This window comes from Microcebus murinus, chromosome 1, assembly GCF_040939455.1.
Source record: "Microcebus murinus isolate Inina chromosome 1, M.murinus_Inina_mat1.0, whole genome shotgun sequence".
Lineage (NCBI taxonomy): Eukaryota > Metazoa > Chordata > Mammalia > Primates > Cheirogaleidae > Microcebus > Microcebus murinus.
The window spans coordinates 161,161,047-161,181,432 of NC_134104.1; the positions used below are offsets into that span (position 1 = coordinate 161,161,047).

The 20,386-nt window shown below is 43.7% G+C and overlaps 1 protein-coding gene across 10 annotated transcripts in view; it reads right to left on the reverse strand.

Moving 5' to 3' along the window:
* Positions 1–20,386, reverse strand: part of ERC2 (ELKS/RAB6-interacting/CAST family member 2) — a 982,890-nt gene that overhangs the window by 772,684 nt on the left and 189,820 nt on the right. For 8 of the 10 annotated variants that reach the window (XR_012922097.1, XR_012922096.1, XM_076008685.1 and 5 more), the window contains 2 exons: positions 17,265–17,288; positions 16,205–16,621 (listed from right to left, as the gene is read on the reverse strand). Coding sequence is in view for 8 of the 10 variants with exons in the window: in XM_076008685.1 (XP_075864800.1) it covers positions 16,205–16,621; positions 17,265–17,288 (441 nt within the window). In the remaining 2 variants the exon portion in view is untranslated. The remainder of the gene's footprint in view (positions 1–16,204; positions 16,622–17,264; positions 17,289–20,386) is intronic. The other 2 variants (XM_076008716.1, XM_076008700.1) reach the window with 1 other exon arrangement.

Sequence of the window (20,386 nt, forward strand, 5' to 3'; positions counted from 1 at the left end):
TCTTTGGGATCAGTTGTGATATCTCCTTTTTTATTCCTGATGGAGCTTATTAGAGATTTCTCTTTTCTGCTTTTCGTTAGCTTAGCCAATGGTGTGTCAATTTTGTTTATTTTTTCAAAGAACCAACTTTTTGTTTTATTAATCTCCTGAATAGCTTCCCTGTTTTCAATTTCGTTTAGTTCTGATTTGATCTTGTTGATTTCACTTCTTCTGCTGGGTTTGGGGTTGGTCTGTTCTTCTTTTTCCAGCTCTTTGAGTCATTTCATTAGATTGTCTATTTGTGATATTCTTGACTTTTGGTTATAGGCATTTATGGAGATAAACTTTCCTCTCAGTACTGCTTTAGCTGTGTCCCAGAGGAGTTGATAACTTGTCTCTCCATTGTCGTTTTCTTCATAGAATTTTTTTATTTCTGTCTTTATTTCTTCATTTATGAAGAAATCATTTAGTAGGAGGTTGTTTAATTTCCACGTTTTTGTGTAGAAATGTGAGTTTCTGTTAGGGTTGATTTCTACTTTTATTCCACTGTGATCTGAGAAGGTACATGGTATGATTTCTATTTTTTTAAATTTCTTGAGATTTACTTTGTGTCCTAGGATATAGTCAATCTTAGAGAATATCCCGTGAGCTGATGAGAAGAACGTATATTCAGTGGATTTTGGGTAGAATGTCCTGTAAATATGAGTCAGACCCAATTGTTCTAGAGTTTTGTTTAAGTCCATTATTTCTTTATTAATTTTCTGTTTGGAGGATCTGTCTCATGCCGTTAGTGGGGTGTTGAAATCTCCAGTGATTATGGAGTTGCCATTAATCCATTTGCTTAGCTCCAGTAAGGTCTCCTTTATGAATCTGGGTGCATCTAATTTGGGTTCATATAGATTTAAAATTGTTATCTCTTCTTGTTGAACTGTGTCCTTCACCATTATAATGACCCTCTTTGTCTTTCACTATTTTTGTTGGTTTAAAAACTAAATCGTCTGAAATTAGAACTGCCACGCCAGCCTTCTTTTGGCTTCCACTTGCCTGGAATACTGATCTCCACCCTTTCACTTTTAGTCTATATGCATCCTTGCAGGTTAGATGTGTTTCCTGAAGACAGCATATACTTGGCCTGTATTTTCTTATCCATTCAGCCAGCCTATGTCTCTTGAGTGGAGAGTTTAAGCCATTCACATTTATTGAGAGAACTGATAGGTAAGGTAGATTACTGTTCATTCTGTTGAATTCTATGTTGTTGCTTTGATTTCTCTCTTCAGCCACTGTATTATCTGGCCTTTAATCTTTGGGTTTGGGTTGTTTTTATATTCATGAGTTTTTATTATGGTGTTCTGTGGGTAACACTGTTTTGAGTACTTCTTGTAGGGCTGGTCTTGTCTTGGTGAATTCTCTGAGACTTTGCTTGTCTGAGAATGTCTTTATTTCTCCTTCATATATGTAGCTTAGTTTTCGAAGGAATAAGATTCTAGGCTGGGCATTGTTTTGTTTCAGAAGAGTGAGAATGGGGCCCCAGTCTCTCCTTGCTTGTAAAGTCTCATTAGAGAAGTCTGGTGTTATTCGAATTGGCTTTCCCTTGTATGTCACTTGCCTCTTTCATCTTACAGCTCCTAGAAAGGCCTCTTTAGTTGATATTTTGGTCATTCTGATGACTGCATGTCATGACGTCTTCCTCTTTGCATTGAATCTCCCAGGGGTCCTCTGAGCTTCTTGAACTTGTATATTGAGATTTTGAGCAAGGCCTGGGAAATTTTCCTCTCTTATATCTTCAAATAGCTTGTCCAACCCTTGGGTGTTGTCCTCTACCCTTCTGGTAACCCTATGACCCTCACATTAGGTTTCTTCACATAATCCCACATCTCTTATAGGCTCTGCTCTTTTCTCTTGTTTCTCCGCTCTATCTCTGTGATGGTTTTATTTAGTTGGAGGGTGTTATCTTCAATCTCTGAGATTCTTTCTTCTGTTTGATCTACCCTGTTCTTGAGACTTTCCACTGTATTTTGTAGTTCCCTGAATTGATTCTTCATTTCCAGGAGTTCGGTTATACTTTTCTTCATTGTGTCTATTTCTTTTCCCATATCCTGGAGGCTTTTTGTGGTTTCTTTGTGTTGGTTATTGAGTTGTTGTTGCAGCTGGGTGAGTGTTCTTCTGATCTACATACGAAGTTCCTCTTCTGTCATTTTGGTTGCTTGATTTGGGTTGGTGTCCGTTTCTAAGGGGCTGGTACTCCTCTTTGGGTGTGTGTTTTCCATTTGGTTCTTCATATTTCCTGAGTTCTTTCGCTGATTTCTTCCCATGTCGATCAGTTGTTGTTTCTTTCCTTTAGGTTTTTGTTTGGGTATTCACACGCCTTGTTTAGTTTCTGAGCTGTTAGGTGGTGTCTGTGGGTGAGATTCGACCACTCCCTGTATAATGAGTCAGTGGGTGCCGTGGAAAGGCTGTGCAGGATGCCGTCCCTGTCAGTAGGTGGCACTTGCTTGGAGGAACAGGCTATGCTGTTGTTTTTGTGTCCTGTTATCAGATCTTGTTCTGGTCAGAGCTGGGTTGGGTAAGCCTGCCCTCAGGCACCACCAAGGCAGTTAGCAGGAGTCAAAGTTCTGTTCTCTGCTTCCAGGAAAAGCTGACAGGGCGGGGCTGGAATGGTCCCGCTCAGCCAGAAAGTCTGTTTGTGGGGGTGGGGCTGTCTGAGACCCCAGTCTGGAGCGGGCCTCGCTTCTTTCCACCCTCCCCAACTCTGCAGCTACTCCTGGGCCTCTGCCAGCAGGCCAGACCACACGCCACCCGGCCTTCCCGGACTGTGCTGCTGGCGGAGAGGTTCCCTGCGTAGGAACGCCACCTGGGCTGGGCGTGCGGCCTCCTTTTGGGAGAAGGGTTGCCCTCTAGGATGCTGATCTGCCCCTGAAGGCACACACACCTCAGTAGGCTGTTCACATATATCCCTTCTGTGCCCCGGACAATGCTAGACCTCGGTGCACGAGATCTGGTCTGCAGGTCTGACCCCTGGGTCCCAGAGTTCCAACTGTAACCCCACCAGGGAGAGGAGTTCCGGTCCCAATTCACCCACAGGGAGCCCAAGCTGGGTCTATGTCTCTCAGCCTCTGAGTCGGCACCGTTCTCCTGGGAACACGGTGCCAGCAGCACTGGGAGGGCTGGCGGATAGGGAGCTCACAGTCTGAGTTCCCCTGAGTCAGCTGTAGGGTCCCAAAACGGAAGGTCCGGTTCCCTGGAGGTGCCTCCGGCTGGTGGCTGTATTATGTCTCTGGGCAGCCGCGGGTAGGGTCGGGGGAGGGGAGAAGGAGGCAATATGGTGCCTGCCGCGCAGCTCGGGTCTGTGCACACAGAGGTGCCGGAGGGATTTGGGAGTCTGGTGCCACGTCTGCTACAGGCTCACCGCTAGCTGGCGGCAGCCATCTCTGGGCTGGTGTCCGCAGGTCTCCCCACCCGCTGAGGAGCCCACCAGCAGTCCCAAATGCAGGGTAGGGGAAACAGCAAATCCACCTACCCTTGCCGCTGGTCTCCGGGCTGCTCCGGCGGTCTCAACCTCCAGTTCTCCTCCGCAGCCTCCTCCCGTGGAGTCTCCCGGGGTCTCAGGTACCCCTCCTTCCAGCCCTCATCTGCTGTATGTTCGTCTTCTTGCTTCTTTTTTCTAATTTCTGCTAGAATCTGTCTTTTCTGCAAAGACACTCTGTCTGGCGGTGTTTCTCATCCGCCATCTTGATCTAAGCCAGCATTCTATCTTTTAAAGTAACAAAGGCTTGAGTCCTTAAAATTGTCTAAACCTTGACATGCATAAAAGCACTGCAACAGAGACCACTGGCAGGAACAGCACTGAGCATCATGAAGATACAGTGCAATGCCGATGTCAAGAGTCATCTCTGCTCTCTAAGGCACAGATGCCTCTTCCTTGCTGCATGGACACTGCCGGGATGACAAAGGCCTCCTCCACGCCTTCAAAACAGATCACCTTGCATTCTTATTTGGGTGATGGATTGGAAAAGTAACGTTTTAAAGGAGATTATCTGTCTAAACGCACACAGAGGATGAGGGAGCTCTTCATTCTGGGTTCAACTGATTAGATCAAAAGAGGTTTTGGGTTTTTTTTAAGCAACTCTTTAGAGAAATATTTTTAAGGCTGGCCAAGAGATACAAAAAGAAAGTGGCACTAATAAACCTAAAAGAAGTTAAGTTTAGAGTGGTAGCTAATCTTGCTAAATAGGTATCTGAGCGGAAGAGGTGATAAATGTTGATAAAACATTTCCTTGGTTAAGTCACTACTGGCCCCGGTGTCTGGCACTCGAATCACAGAAACCTCACCAAAAATCTGTAAGACTTTCTGTGAGAAAAGAACTTTGCTCCATCAATAACTTTTTAAAACATGCACTAATTCATGCTGGCAGTTGAAATCCTCCCATCAAAATCCATTCTGTGATCAGACTGAGTTCAAAGATATATGCAGAGTAAAAAGAAAAATTCAAGTCTAGAGAAAACTGGGGGTGGGGGAGATGGAAATAAATAAATCCTATAGTCTGATCTTAAAGTTTTAGAGTCAGGAAAAAAGGACAAAACTAGGTAACTTGGTCACGTAGGTCAAAAAATAAAGATTTTGATTACATAAAAAGCCAAACGTGAGTTCACATTTTTAATGTGACATGCATAAATACATACTGCTATTTTAATATTTGCCTTTACTTGAGATATAGTGGGACTAGGCCTGAGGCAAGATTTTTTAATAGCAATAATAAAAATACTTAATAGTACTTAGAGCAAAGCATGTTTGGTCACGATGTTTTAAAGGGGGGGGGGGAGAAAAGGTAATTCTGAACATCTGCACTGCATGTCCACATACAAACCACTACACTCCAAAATTATTCTGAAGTTTGGTGGTGCTAGCTGGAGGGGGAGGCAGTTCATGTAGAGAAATGTTTATTTAAAAAACAAAAAGGGAGACTCAAAAGCCCATTTTGGGGAAAGCAGGCATGACCACCTTTATTGTAAAATAAAACTGCCAATTAATAGTGAGAGTCCAGTAGTCAAAAAGTGAGGTTTATATGTCTTCTCAGATCCATAATTATTACATCTAAATACACCTGAGAATCAAATGTTTTTGCATTTTCCCAAAGTCCCATCGTCCCATGTGGTATGTCAGATCAAAACACTACCTCCAACCCCTCCCTTAGATTTCTTTTCCAGGATGTGCCTCAAGTCCAGCCCTACATTTTCTGAGAGGCAAGGAGTGAGAGAGCTTTTCTGAGTCTCTCCCTCTGTCCATCTCTGTCTGCCCCACACACATCACTTCTGTTTCTTTTCAGGCTCAAACTCCCATCCCTGCCTCCCCTCAGCACGCTGTTTCCCAGCTCAGTCAGCCTTTGGGTAAAGAGGAACTCTGCTCTGGGCTGCCCTTCTCGGTGAAACTAGCTGCCAACAGGCGGGGCTGGGAACTACTACACTTGCCATGCCCCAGCCAGCCACCAGCACGCCTCTGCACCAGCATTTCACAGCTGGGATGATTTTGCCTCCCAGGGGCTATTTTGCAATGTCTGGAAAGATTTTTGTTGTTGTTGCTGTCAAAATTTGGGGCAGGGTGTGGGTGCCATGCACACCTAGTGAGTAGAGGCGGAGGATGCTGCTCAGCACCATGCGATGCACGGGACAGCCCCACAACAAAGAATTATCCTGCCCCAAATGTCATCAGTGCTGAGATGGAAAACCCCTGGTCTACACCAGGAAAGCAAAATCCCAGGAATAGGCAGTCTTTTCCCAACATAAAAATGCTCAAATGTCTGGCAACCCAGCCCAAGAGCCTCTAGTAGGATCTGACTGCCTTCTAGGCAGGAGAAAGGACAGAGGGTGGTAAGGGACCCTTCGGCTGTCCTCTCGACCAGGTCCTGGCTTATCTGATTATAAACACTTTCCATGGGAAAACCCACAAGTACGCACACACTAACAATTACCACCTGTAAATGTTTTAACATGACCTGTATATATATACACAGGCGGTCTCTCTTTCAGGTCAGTTCCTTAAAAGCAGCCATAGATTTTAAAGCACTAAGTGTGTAGGACTAAAATATGTCAACAACCACAAGTATTTAAAAAGAGAAGGAGGAAGAGGAAGCCCTGTGTTTTTATTAGGTCAGGAAGTCCTAATTCTTTTGGAGTTTTGATGGCAATTTCCACTTCTCTGTAAGTTAGAGAAGCCTTCACTTCTAGCCCTTTTTGAATCCACATGGGTACTGTCCTGCCCCTCCTGAAAGCGTGGCAGACTTTGTGATAGCTAGCAATCCCCAGTGCACTGAGAACCAAGAGAACAAACCCACAGGTCTAATAACTATAAAAGAAAATGGGCAGAAATGACAGAAAAATACTGTTTCCTCATTTAAAAAAAAAAAACCTAAAATCTCAAAAGCTTCACATGAAAGTAGTAAGATTTGATACTGTAAATAAAACTAATTGCAGATAGGTTTTGTACCAAATGTCTTGATTCAAAAAACTACTTACTTATCATCTAAATCAGGGGTCAGCACAACTTAAGGAGCAAGTTAGTAGATACTTTAGCCTTTGTGGTCCAAGGGGCAAAAATACGAGGATATTATAAAGGCACTTATGTAATCATTTCAAATGTAACCATTTAAAAAGGTAAAAACCATTCTTAGCTCCCAGGCCATAAAAAAAACAGGCTGCAGGCCACATTCGGCCTGCGGGCTATCATTTGCCAACTCTCGCTCCAAATAGGTAGTAAGTCTTTTATTATTTTTTTTTTATTTTAGCGAACTAAAGTCTCATTCACCTTTTTTTCCCTTTTTCTACAAACTTATATATATAACTACATTTTTTCTTCAGTGAGGATTTAATTCATTCTTTACATGTTACAGCTGCAATAACCATAGCCATTCCTAGGAATCACCCACAGCAGTTCACGTTGCCTTTCTAACACTCGACCCCCAACACTTCAGAGGCCCTTCGCGCTCTATGCCAACCTGAAACACAAATAAAGGACTCCCTTAACATCCAAGCCAGAGTGATCTGACTCCAAACAACTTTCTCAGATTTCTTTCTTTCTCGTCCTTAAAGGCAGACTTGCAGCTATTCCAAACTCACTGTGCCCCAAACCCACCACAGACCCAAGTTCCCATCGCTGTGGCTTGACTCAGCCATCTCTTCTCCAACTGTGCTTCCCTACCATCCCATGTGTTGAGATTCTTCTCAGCCTTTAGAGACCAGCTCTACCATAGATGAAGCCAGTGGTCACCTCTCCTGCCTCTATGTTGCCCAGCATCTGAGCCCATTCAAGGCCCTCTTAGTGCACCAGCCCAAGCAGCAGGAGCATGCAATGAGGACAAGCACAGACTCTAGAGCCAGAATGCACGCCTCCTGATCTTGGCTCTAGCATTTGCTTTGTGTGATTGGGGAAAATTACTTACCTCGTTGGACCTCAGTTTCCTTATCTGTGTAATGAGGATAATGACCTCAGTATTTACTTAGTACAGCACCTGGCATAGAATAAGCCCCGATAAGAGTGAGATGCTTCTCTTATTGCCCACCTGAATCTCTACAGAAGACCACAAAATTGTCACTGATGCTCCCAGAGCATCCTGCATATGTATGCTCAACATACGCCCAATGGCATCCAAAACATTTTGAAAAAAACTAAAGGAGACTTCCAGTTAAAGTGACCACTCTAAACACAGAGCAATGATGGAGAAAATATGAAAGAATATGGAGCTTGTACAATCGTTATGAACTTTTCCAATATTGACAAAATAAACCACAGAGCAGTTCTCTAGGTATTTACCATTTTTTAACTCATTAAAATATTTATTGAACACCTACAGGCAATATTTGAGGCCTGGGAATACTGATGGAATGTACTGATCAGGTAAGAAACTTACTGTATTAAAATAGGGATGAACTGTTCAAGTTCTGTACTACGTACAGGAAAAAGCCTTTGTAAAAGATCAGGTATATAAAAATGTTATGTTTACATGTTTGGGAATATTTTCTGTAATAAGCTTTGTTGGTAGAAAGAGACTGTATTGAATATGTAGAGTCGGAATTAGAAACGCCTGCATCAGCAAAATCATGGTTCAGTCAGCAGAACTGGAGACAAGTGTGTGTTAAACAGAAAGAGGCCATATGGTTTCGAGAGGGGGAATTGGTGTGGCATTTAGAAGTCTGGGCAGAGATTATATGGGGGAGGTTTGAGCAATCAGTAAAAGGTCTAATAGCTCAAGAACTTCTAGCTACCAGCCTTTGCTTTGGTCAATCTCCCACTGGCCTGGGGACAACTGTATAAATAAATGAGACCAAGAAGTCATGTTACCTGTTTCTCCTTTCTGCCCCCACAGCATGGAGGGAAGCCCAGGTCCTATCTCCCGGGGGTTTTATTCATCCTGAGTTTTTAGCAACTGTGGCTCCCAGTGACTTAGGAGCCCTCTGCCCTTACTACCAAAGAAAGACAAGCTACCCAAATGGATTAGCCTAGGAGATCAACAGGATTAGCAGCAGAACATATATCCTTTCCCTTCCAGCATCTTACAGTGAGAAGTCCAAAGACCCGTAACTTTCTTCTACGGACCCATCAAAAAAATATTAAGCAGAGTAAGCATAAGAGGATCCTGGTTTATAAATCCATTCTTTTTAATGAGCTCTGTAGTATTTTAGTCACTTGGCTACTAAAACCTTTACGTGGAACAGTATGGTCTTTGCAGAAAAAGCTAGAGAACAAGGTAAACTATTACCACATCAAACAATGTCTTATCAAATCAACCTGTATCCAAGTGCATCAGACAACATTCGTGAGTAATGGTGAGTCTCAGCCAACCCTTGGCACACATTATTGGCATGCTGGTTGTAGTTCCTGGGTTTTGATCTTCAAATAACTTGAGATCAAAACCTTTTTGTTGTTGTTATTTCCTGCCAGTCAAAGAAGTGGTTTCACCCTCAGCCTTTTCGAGACCACTGAAAGACAAGACACTAAAGCAGCCAGGCCCACCCCAGATGCAACTCATGCCAACTCCAAATCTCCTAAAACAGTGTGATAATCAAGGCCAGGAGACGGGGTTTATGTGAGGTCCACCACTCCTGCCTGAGACTGAATCATAAAACCACTAGCACTCCATTCCCCAGGATTGCACCTCCTAACCCCAACCTACTTGAACTGTGCATAAGGAAAAAGAAATCAGGAAAGCACCAAACGTAAAACCTCAAGTACATTTTAAATCCTGCTTTAGATTCATTTAAATTAACAGAAGTCAGGCAACTTCTTTATACGAGCTGAGTTATTCTTACTGTTTTAAGAACAAACACAGTCAGACACATTTTTCTACTAAAAAATAAAAAATACCCTGACAGAAGTAAATTCTAAAACTCAGAGAACATGGAAAAAACGTAAACGTTGCCTTATAGAATAACCAAAGAAGGAAATTACCCAGTTATTTGGCAATGGAAAACAACTGTTTGTACATTATTACATATTTTGTAGGTCACAGATCCAAAGCATTATTTTCATTTTCTAGCCCAGCATCTTTCAGAACTGATTTACAGAGAACACCAGTGCAACAAGAGAAAAGCAAGTCAAGTCAGAGCAGCTCTGCCTTTCCTAGTCCCCTTTAGACATGACTAATGCACATCTGCACGTTCAAGAGTCTGAGGATCCTGCAGTAAATGCTGGATTCTGTGGAATCCAGCATTTCCCCAAGTTCTGGCCCTGCAGCCCTTTTTCTCTCATAATACATATTAACAGCCCACAATATGGCTGTTCTGCTGAGCACACTCCAGGAAAGATTCTTTTGGAAAAGGGACATAATGAAATGGCTTCAGAGCTCAGACTTTGGAGTCAGCCTGATTAAAATACCACCTTCATCATCTGCTGGCTTTATGATGTCACTTGTCCCTCAGTTCCTCCAGGTAAAATGGGAAAAAACCAATAGCACCCACTTCCTCAGCCACAGGACTGGCACAGTCCTCTGAGAGCCTAATGTGCTTGTTCCTTTTTGTCATTCAGGTCTCAGTGCATGACACTACCCCTCCAAGAGGCCTTCCCTGACCACCCACTATGAACTGATCCCACCCAGGTCCCTACTGCTTCACCCTTCTTTTCTTTCATGACATATCTCTATTTAATCACAAAACTATCATCTATTTCCCCCAATAGAATGCAAGCACCATGAAGCTAAATTTTATTGGTTATCACTGTTATAGCCTAAAACAGATCTTCAATACGTATTCATCCAATGAATGAAGGAATGAATGCAAAGATAGATGAATGAATGAATGAATGAGGTGGTTGTGAGACTTCAGTGTGAATGAATGTAAAGTATTCTTCATGGTGTCAGAAACAGAAGCATCCACATAGATGCTGTTTTGGAAACTTCTGATGAACCATGAGAGGTTAATGCACTCATAATCCTAATTCTTCCAATATTTAACTTTCTCACTCCAGTGCCTCTTCTTGCTGTACTGCAGGTAAATATTTCACAGCATTTATTCAGAGATGTGCTAGTAAACAGGCTTTGAGGAATGGGCAAGGGAATGGAGGAGACAGGCCCTAAGAATAGCATTTGCAAATTTCCATGGTGTAAATACTCCAACCATGCCCAATTTCCAGCTATCAATGGTTTAATACTAGGCTCACAAGATTCCTGAAAATTTGATAAATGACTCTCACGAGCCAGTACAATCCTTTTCTTGGGAAGGGTCCCTCCAAGCCTCCAAGTATTGCCTGTCGTGGTGGTGGCTCACACCTGTAATACCAGCACTTTGGGAGGCTGAGGTAGGAGATTTGCTTGAGGCCAGGAGTTCGAAACCAGCCTGGGCAACACAGCTAGACCTCATCTCTACAAAAAATTTAAAAATTAGCCAGGAGTTCCAGCTACTCAGGAGGCTGAGGCAGAAGGATCACGTGAGCCCAAGAGTTCCAGGATACAGTGAGCTATGATGGCACCACTGTACTCCAGCCTGGGCGACAGACCAAGACTCCATCTCTAAAAAATTAAACACACACACACACACACACACACACACACACACACACAATCACAATCACGCCTCCAACTCTTATTTGTTGAGTTCAAGTTTAAAATGAGCTTTTTAGAGAGAGACATTTTCCATAGTCTCCCTTCACGATGAGTCAAAATAAGGGCTATTGACTTTGGTCTGATGCCCATGGAAACTAGTTGAATATTTTGGGCTGCATATTTTGGCCCAACCCTATATGTGTTTTCAAACTGTAGTTTAAGGCTCTAGACATGATCTGTATTCACACCAAACCACTGTGATGACCAACCAATCTCAAAAAACACAAGATAATTGTGTTTAGATTCATTTAAATGGAAAGAGTCACACAAGACACCCTCTACAACTTACTACCACTGAGCAGAATCTAGTAGCAGAAGAGGGACTCCATCCTGACCACAGAGCTCAGTGGAGTGAGGGACGGTGCTGCAGATGGAGTTTCCTCTGGCATCACAGCCTTGTTGAACATGTCACATCACCACTGGCACCCAAAATATTAACAAAGCAATAGCTTTTTCCAACTACAGCGATCCTCTAGCAACCACAGTTTTGAGATAACACAAGAAAAATTTCAAAATCCACAGTCTACATGTAAGTAATAATATGCCAGCAATTATTGTTCCTCTTCTGTAAACTAGATAGTAGGGCCATGGAGTAAGACAGGGAAAGCATTAGTTTCTGCTCCACTGTATTTGTTATCTGTGCTGTGTAACAAATTACTCCAAAATTCAGCAGCTTAAAACAGCATACATTTATCATCTCATAGTTTCTGTGAGTCAGGAATCTAGGCAGGCTCAAGTGAGTTCTCTGCTTCAGGGTCTCTCACAGGCTGCAATCAAGGTGTCAGCCTGGCACCTGTCATCTCATCTGAAGGCTCCACTGGGGAAGGATCCACTTCCAAGCTCACTAAGTGGTTGCTGGCAGTTTCTAGTTCTTTGTGGCTGTTGGAGTGAGTGCCTCTATCCCTTACTCGGTGTTGGCTGGAGGCTGCTCTCAGTCCCTCACCACATGGGCCTCTCCACGTGGCAGCTTGCTTCATCAAAGCATGCAAGCTAAGAAGGCAATAGAGTCTGCTAGAAAGATGGAAGTAACTGTCTTATGTAACCTAATCATGGAAGTGACACTGGCTTTCCATTACTTTTGCCATATTCTATCATTTAGAAGCAAGTCATGAGGGTCAGCCAATACTCAAGGGAAAAAGTTTACAAAAGGGTGTGAATCCCAAGAGGTAGGGGTTGCTGAAGGCCATCTGCCCACCGCATTCACCCTCTTGGAATATGGATGGGAAGACCAGGCCCAACAAAATATCTCTTTAAGCAACTCATTATGAAACCAAGCCATGTAGTTTCCCAAACATGCTGTGAAGTTCTTCTGAAAACAAAACAAGGAAGAACAAGATTTGAACACATTAAGTTTGAGGACACAACAGTCTGTTCAAACATCCTAAGCAAATATAATCTACATCAAAGAAAACTACCAGGGGCATCTGCATTTTATAAATCCCAACATGGAAGCCATGTCTTGTGACCAACCAGACAAGTGACTCACAAGGACTGCCCATTTGAACAGGCATTTTAATGCCAAGATGTCGCGCCCGCCTCGCCAGCAAGGAAGACGCGGCAACTGGAGTTCTTCTGACAGTGCTTTAATGGGGTTCCCTTTAGACTTACATGATGCAGAAGACCCTGAGCACAAGCTCTCACACACTTATATACTCTAAGGAAAGAGGGAAGTGATGGGGATAGGTTAAGAGCGCGCGAGGGTTATTACTGATAGGCCAAGCTAAGATCCTTCATATGCATACTTATAGAACAGGCCAGGACTTACTCTGCGCATGCGCTGAACTTGTTTACTACAGGCGGGCCACCGGAAATCGGCGCCATCTTGTAATGGCGTTGTCACCGCGCCCCACATCTCCCCGTTTTATTAATTTAATGAGAGCTGAGCAACCGTTCAGCACCGTCCTTCGACCGTGCGATCAAGGTTGCAGAGCCTCACTTTCACCAGCAACCACCTTACCTCGTGCAATGAGCAAAACTCGGAGGTGTGCAAAGGCTGGCTGTGGGATAGGAGACATGCCTTATCTGGTGCAATGGGAGAAATCCCTCAGAGTGCAAAGGCCATGTCTGCCAAAATACCTGGGGGTAGGAGCGCGTGCAACCCAAAACTAGGCTAACCTTTTAGCATGGTCAACCACACCTGTGTAGGCTGTCCCAGTTCAAGCGCAGCAAATGCCTGTGCCAATACCACATGGTCCCTCTGTCTCTGGGCCTGCAGCCTACAGATGGCCCACAGCCCGCCGCCAGCCGCAGCAAGCAGCAAGACGGCCGTGGCTGCAAGACCGAAACAGAGTCATAGAGCTAGGAGCTTCAACAGGAACAGGAATGTATCTAGGCAAGCGGGTAACAATGGCAGAGGGGTGAGACGTGGCATTCTAACACAATGTATAATTGCACGTATTAGAGGAACAGTTCACATGTGTACCAGAGGGTTTTTCCGTGGATATCACCCAGATAAACGGGGGCCAAACACAGACAGATGTAGGGGCAAAGGTCGCGTTTCGCCCTCCCGCAATCACCCTCACAAAACCTTCAAAAGAGTCGCTAAGATTCCATGCGAAACTAGCATTCCCTGCCATACCCCCAGCCACCAATGGACAGGGGGGCCAAGTCCGTGCAGCTTCCGTTAACCCCACACAAAACACAAAGTCCCCTTCAAGGAGAAGGATCTATTTCCCTCCAGTTTACTACTCTGCGTGTCCAACGGCAGGTACGCAGTGCCCAGGGAAACATTAGTAGAAGAGAGGCGGGGAAAAACTGATGCATCATGTGTCACAGGCAACGGCAGGGGAAGCACTGACAGGATCCCCCAGCGTGGCTCCGCTGCCATCCTCGCGATCATCCATACTGTCGTCAGGAGGAGTAGCCACTGGGTCCCCATGCTGCTCTGGAGGCTGCTGCACCGTTCTAGTCAGCCGCGTGGGCACCCAGATGGGATTGTCCTGGTCCAGTAGTCAAGCAGGCCCTTGTTGTATTACTCCAGTCATCAGGGGTCATAGCTAAGTTACCAAGCCTCTCCACTTGGACTATGGTGAAAGACGCCGTAACCCCCCAGGACCGCACCGACTCAGCAAGGTCCCTCAATTGTTCGTGCTGGAGAGGCTCATGATACCGCTGCTCATTGCCGTTCTCGAAAACAGGGAATGAGAGAAACATTTTCCTCATATCGCGGGGCCTGATAAACGAGCTCCCGCTGACTTGTTTGGTCTGGCTCCTCCCTATCATTACTCTGAGTATCCTCAGCTGAACAACATCTACCGCTTCATTTATTCCTCCCAATTTCTCTTGGCTGTCTTCCTTTTTAAGTCCAACTTCACTATCAACTGCCTGAATATCTGCCTCTTTTTCTCCAGTCTCTTGAGAAACTAAATCTATTGTTTGAATAGCAGTATCTTTAATTTCTTCAGATTTTATATTTCTTTCTCTCCCTTTTCTTCTTTCTCTCCCTTTTCTTCTTTCTCTCCCTTTTCTTCTGGCGCTCTGGCTCTGGCTCTGGCTCTGGCTCTGGCTCTGGCTCTGGCTCTCGCTCTGGCTCTCGCTCTGGCTCTCGCGCCTGCCTTGGTCAGCAAAGGTCCGAATTCGGTTCCGTCCCACGTGTCAGTTCTGAACTCTACCTCTATCGAGGTCGTCTCCCGCTGGTGCCTCAAAGTTGTTTCAAGTCCCGGGTTTCGGTTCGGTTCCCGGGTTTCGGCACCACTTGTCGCGCCCGCCTCGCCAGCAAGGAAGACGCGGCAACTGGAGTTCTTCTGACAGTGCTTTAATGGGGTTCCCTTTAGACTTACATGATGCGGAAGACCCTGAGCACAAGCTCTCACACACTTATATACTCTAAGGAAGGAGGGAAGTGATGGGGATAGGTTAAGAGCGCGCGAGGGTTATTACTGATAGGCCAAGCTAAGATCCTTCATATGCATACTTATAGAACAGGCCAGGACTTACTCTGCGCATGCGCTGAACTTGTTTACTACAGGCGGGCCACCGGAAATCGGCGCCATCTTGTAATGGCGTTGTCACCGCGCCCCACACCAAGACATCTAGTTTGGTCACAAAGCAAACACCTTCTGGAATTTTTATTTATTGCCATAGAATATTTTGAAAATATATGTAATGCCATTTTATTACTTGCTATTTTCTGCATGATCCACGTCTCCTTCTTCAGTTTTGCCTACACAGTACTTTTAAGATGCGTATTCACCACAGTGGCAAGCAACTGCCATAAAAATTTCAAACCTTGGCTGTTGATCACATTTTTTCTAAGCTCTACTCAACCACATATTCTCAGATATCTGAGCATTCCAACATCCAGTGGTGGTGGCAGGCTAGGGAGATTGCCTCCAAAAAACTTCAAGTGATTTAATCTACCAAGGGCATAACACATACTCAGAAAACCTGGAACATTCTGTCCTAGACAAATGTAAATGCAGACAAAGATTATCTTAAACCTAAACATTCAAAATTGACCTGCACATTTACCATTCTTTCCAGAAACACCCATGTGCTTTACTTACTGCAACTCCCGCCCCCAATTCGGTTATAAAAATTTTTAGGTTCGTTGTGTTGCTAATCATCTATTCAGAGTTTTTTTCCCCTCTAGAGAGATGATATTTGATAAACAACTTAATGATACTATAGTTAAAAGATTGTAAAACTCTAGCCACTTGTGGGAAAGCAACTGTAAACCACAGTAGAATTGACATTTGCTGCACATGCTTGGATCTTGAATATGTATTGAATAATGATGGAACATATGTACAGTGAGTGGAGAAAGAAACTAATACAAAATTCCAGTTTAACGGTCATAAGCAGACAGAAAGATTAAAAAGCACATGACACAGGGAATTTTGTTCAGGCTGTAGAGCAGGGGTCCTCAAACTTTTTAAATAGGGGGCCAGTTCACTGTCCCTCAGACCGCTGGAGGGCCGGACTATAGTTAAAAAAAACTATAAACAAATTCCTATGCACACTGCACATATCTTATTTTGAAGTAAAAAAATGAATGGGCAAAAACACCCAACATGTGGCCCGCGGGCCATAGTTTGAGGACGCCTGCTGTAGATTATCATCCAGCATGTGAAAATAACTTGCTAACATATTTTAACTTATAAATTAAGACTTTGGGGAAATGCAGTGAACGTTCTTACCTCTCTGAGATGTATGTTTTCCTTCTCTTTCTGGTCTAAAATCACTTCCAAGTGGCTGACCTGAGACTCGGCCTCTGCCATCCTCCGCGTCCGTTCGTTGTCATCCTCCAGGCTTTTGGACGGCAAGCCTTTACTTTGCAACATCTCAAGGAGCTTTTTGATGGACTCATCTCGGGCATTGAGGGTCTGTTTCTGTGTTTCGATTCTCAGCTCCATTTCCTCCAAAGTCTTCCTCAAAAGGAACAGCTCCTTGGCCTGTCTGTCATGCTCAGCTTGGAGCCGCCTGAAGTTCTCCTCAGTCAGCTCGATGGTGAAGTGCTCCGCCCCTCGGTTGCCGCTCTCCTGCTGCAGGAGGTGGTTGAGGTCTCTCTGCGTTCGCAACTCGTCCTGAAGGGCCTGGATTGTCAACTGCAAGTGCTGCAATGATAAAGATGGAGCAGGAGAGGAGAAAGAAGGGGAAACGTCAATGGAAACGCCAAGTGCTGCTTGCCGCCACCACACCATGAAGATGGAATGTTAATCATGAAGTCCAGGGACCAGCCATGAAGTCCTCCACAGTGACTTCAGAAGCATGGGACAGCACATGGAGGGGGGAAATTAATTCAATGATGCCTTCTGAATGTCTTAGGAGAAGAAAAATGTACACAGACACAGAAACAGAATATTAGTATCAATCACAAGGGAAATTATACATCTACAGAGTTTTAATTTAGGAAGTGGAAAGGGTTAGAGGGAAACTTTCACAAACACACCTTCTTTATGCCTACAACGCTCCAGACTCAGTATTCCTTGTTTCCTAAGGTGTTCCTTATGGTACTATCCATTATTTTCCATGATCAAGGCTTGTTGATTTAAAAATGAAAATAATCGCATCCACTACAAGTAGACACAAACAGGGACTTTATATTTTTACAAATAAAGCTGTGAACAGGTTTAGTAAACAGGATTACTGCATCTGCAAGCAAAGGGAATAAGTACAGGCACAGACAAACACATTCAAACATACACAGAGGTGAGGCTATGCAGAACAAAACAAACAAGCTGCAAAGAGTGGACAAACCTTGGTTCTTCTGGCATCCAGCAACTGAACAGCATAGGAAATGAAAAAAAAAAAAATGAAGCAAAAAATCAACACAAAGAAAAGTCTAGTGCAAGCAGCAAAGGATATTTAACAGAAAGAACTTAATCGACATAAAGTACCTTCACAGAAGGAACAAAAGAAAAACAATTCTAATTACAGCAAAGACCCATAAGCTACACAGAATCTATACCACTGATGTTTGATAGACGTAAGGAAAAAAAAAAAAAAGAAAAACCAAATGTGATGTTTATTCCACCTTTAGTTTTCCTAAATCTCACTGACCCAGGAACCCAAAGTCTTCGATGTACTACAGACAGAAAAGCACCCGAATGTTATTTTGGGCCACCATTTTTACCAAATCAGAGTGAAAGCACCAGAGGAACAAATATTATCAGTTATGAGAAAAGAAAGCCCTGCATGAAGACAGTTGGTAAATTTATCAGCACTTTCCCCACAGGGCAAACCCCCAGGCTGGCCAGAGACGGCAGCCACAAGCCTGCAGGCATTTTTTGTCCTCGGGACAAACCAGGAGGCTTCCAGGAGGCTTCCGACACAGAAGTGTGTCATTCACCAAACATAATCCTGCCTGTGGATCAAACACAAGGCTGAGCACAGCAATCAAGAGAGACACACAACATAGCTCCTGCCCACAGGAAACTTATGGTATCGTAGGACATGGATAACTCTATGTGTAAGACATACAATTTTGGAGCAGTTGATATTTTGAAATCTTTCTGCATTCCTATAGCCAACACCCAGATGGGGATCTTTTCTGAGTGTGGCCTACACTCAGACACTAGCACTGGATGAGGCACATCTTGATTATGTTCTTCATGGATATCCATTTCATCTCATTTAGGAATTTCCATGAGAAATTCCTAGAGCATAGGGAACAAGTACTCTCCCACCTGTGTGCCACAGCGCTTCACAGGGGACTGAAAGCAGAGTAATCAATGGTATGCATTCAATGATGGAGATTACAAAATTTTTAAATTAATGCTCTCCTATGATGTATAATATTCAGTGGTTTTTAGGGTAGTCACAAATTTGTTCAACCATCAACCCAATAAATTTTTTTTTTTTTTTTTTTTTTTTTTTGAGACAGAGTCTCGCTTTCTTGCCTAGGCTAGAGTGAGTGCCGTGGCGTCAGCCTAGCTCACAGCAACCTCAAACTCCTGGGCTCAAGCGATCCTCCTGCCTCAGCCTCCTGAGTAGCTGGGACTACAGGCACAAGCCACCATGCCCGGCTGATTTTTATATATATATATATTAGTTGGCCAATTAATTTCTTTCTATTTTTATGGTAGAGACGGGGTCTCGCTCAGGCTGGTTTTGAACTCCTGACCTTGAGCAATCCGCCCGCCTCGGCCTCCCAGAGTGCTAGGATTACAGGCGTGAGCCACCGCGCCCGGCCCCCCAATAAATTTTTGAACATCACCTCAAAAAGAAACTTTATACTTCTCAGCAGTCACTCCCCATGCCCTTCCCTACCTCCAGGCCTTGGTAACCACTAATTCACTTTCTCTCTCTGTGGATTTGCCTATTCTGGGCATTTCATATCAATGGAATCATGCAATAAGTGGTTTCTTTCACTTAGCATATTTTAAAGATTTATCCATATTATAGGGTGTATTGGCATTTCATTCCTTTCTATGGCTGAATAATATCCCATTGCATGAATATACCACATTTTATTTATCCATTCATCAGTTGATTCGTACACAAATATTTGTAACAATATTATTCATATTAGCCAAAAAGTAGAAACAACCCATTTGTTAATCAACTGATGAAAGGGTAAATAAAATGTGGTATATGAATTCAACAGAATGTTAATTCAGCCATAAAAAGGAATGAAGTACAGACACACACTGTAACATGGATAAACAAGCCATGTGAAAGAAGCCCTGAAAACAAGCCATATATGAAAGAAAGAAGCCAGTCACAAAAGACCACGCATGATTCAAAAGACCATTGCATGACTCCACTGATAGGATATCCAGAATAAGCAAGTGCACAGATAGAAAATAAAAGATGATCACCAGCAAGAGAAGTGACTCTAAACAACATGGGATTTCTTTTTGGGGTGATGAAAATGTTCTCAAATTAGATAGGGGTATAAATCGTACAACTTTTTGAATATACTAAAAACAAATGAATTTTGCACTTTAAATGGGTGGATTGTATGTTATATATAAATTATATCTCAATAACACTGTCACAAAAACCGTGAGATGGGACTATACAACCTTCCAGCTCCCCATCCCTAAACCAGATCCACACAAAGTCCACAGCAGCATCCACAGCCCTCAGCCCAGGGCCACAGGTGCTGCCCAGCCTTTTGGGAGTATGATCTGGCAACTGTCTTTGAGTCATTTAAATATTCTTGATGATGGAAAATCTTTTGTCCTTTGGAGGTGGCTTATATTTCTGAGATGATTCAAGTTTATCTGTAGACAAACATGATGAATTGGGAGGATCAGAACAGAAATTATCTTTTCTGAGAGTGACCAAAAATAAGATTGGTTTTCTTTATAAACTGGCCGGAAGGGAATTCCAAAGAACAATTGCCAAAATGCTTTGAGCACAGAGAGCCACACTGGAAGGACGACTCTGTAAGGGAGCTGCCCTCAGGACAGGCAGACCGCCTACTGCCCTGGTCCTCTGTTTCCACATCTACAAAATGGGATGATCACAATGCCAACCTCCCAGCGTGCCTGTGAGGAATGATCAGGAGACTGCAGCGAGTGCCAGGTCTGAGAACGAAGGAAGCAAGGAAGTTAGAAGTTAGGGAAGGAGGAGATGGGTAAGGGAGGGAGGGAGGAAGTTGGCAGAAGTGAAGAAAGATAGGAAGAAAAATAGGAAAGAAGAAAGGCAAAGGAGAAAGGAATGGAGGGAAAATTGCTTCATTTATCCATTCAATATATATTCATCCAGTATCTCCCTCACACTGATGAAATACCAAAAAAAAAAAAAAAAAAGAAGAAGAAGAAGAAGAAGAAATAACCCATGCTCACAGTCCATGTGGACAAGTAGCAATACTGTGTCATGAGAGTTTGACAGAAGTCATAGCCAGTGGCTGCAAACTCAGAGAAGATGGA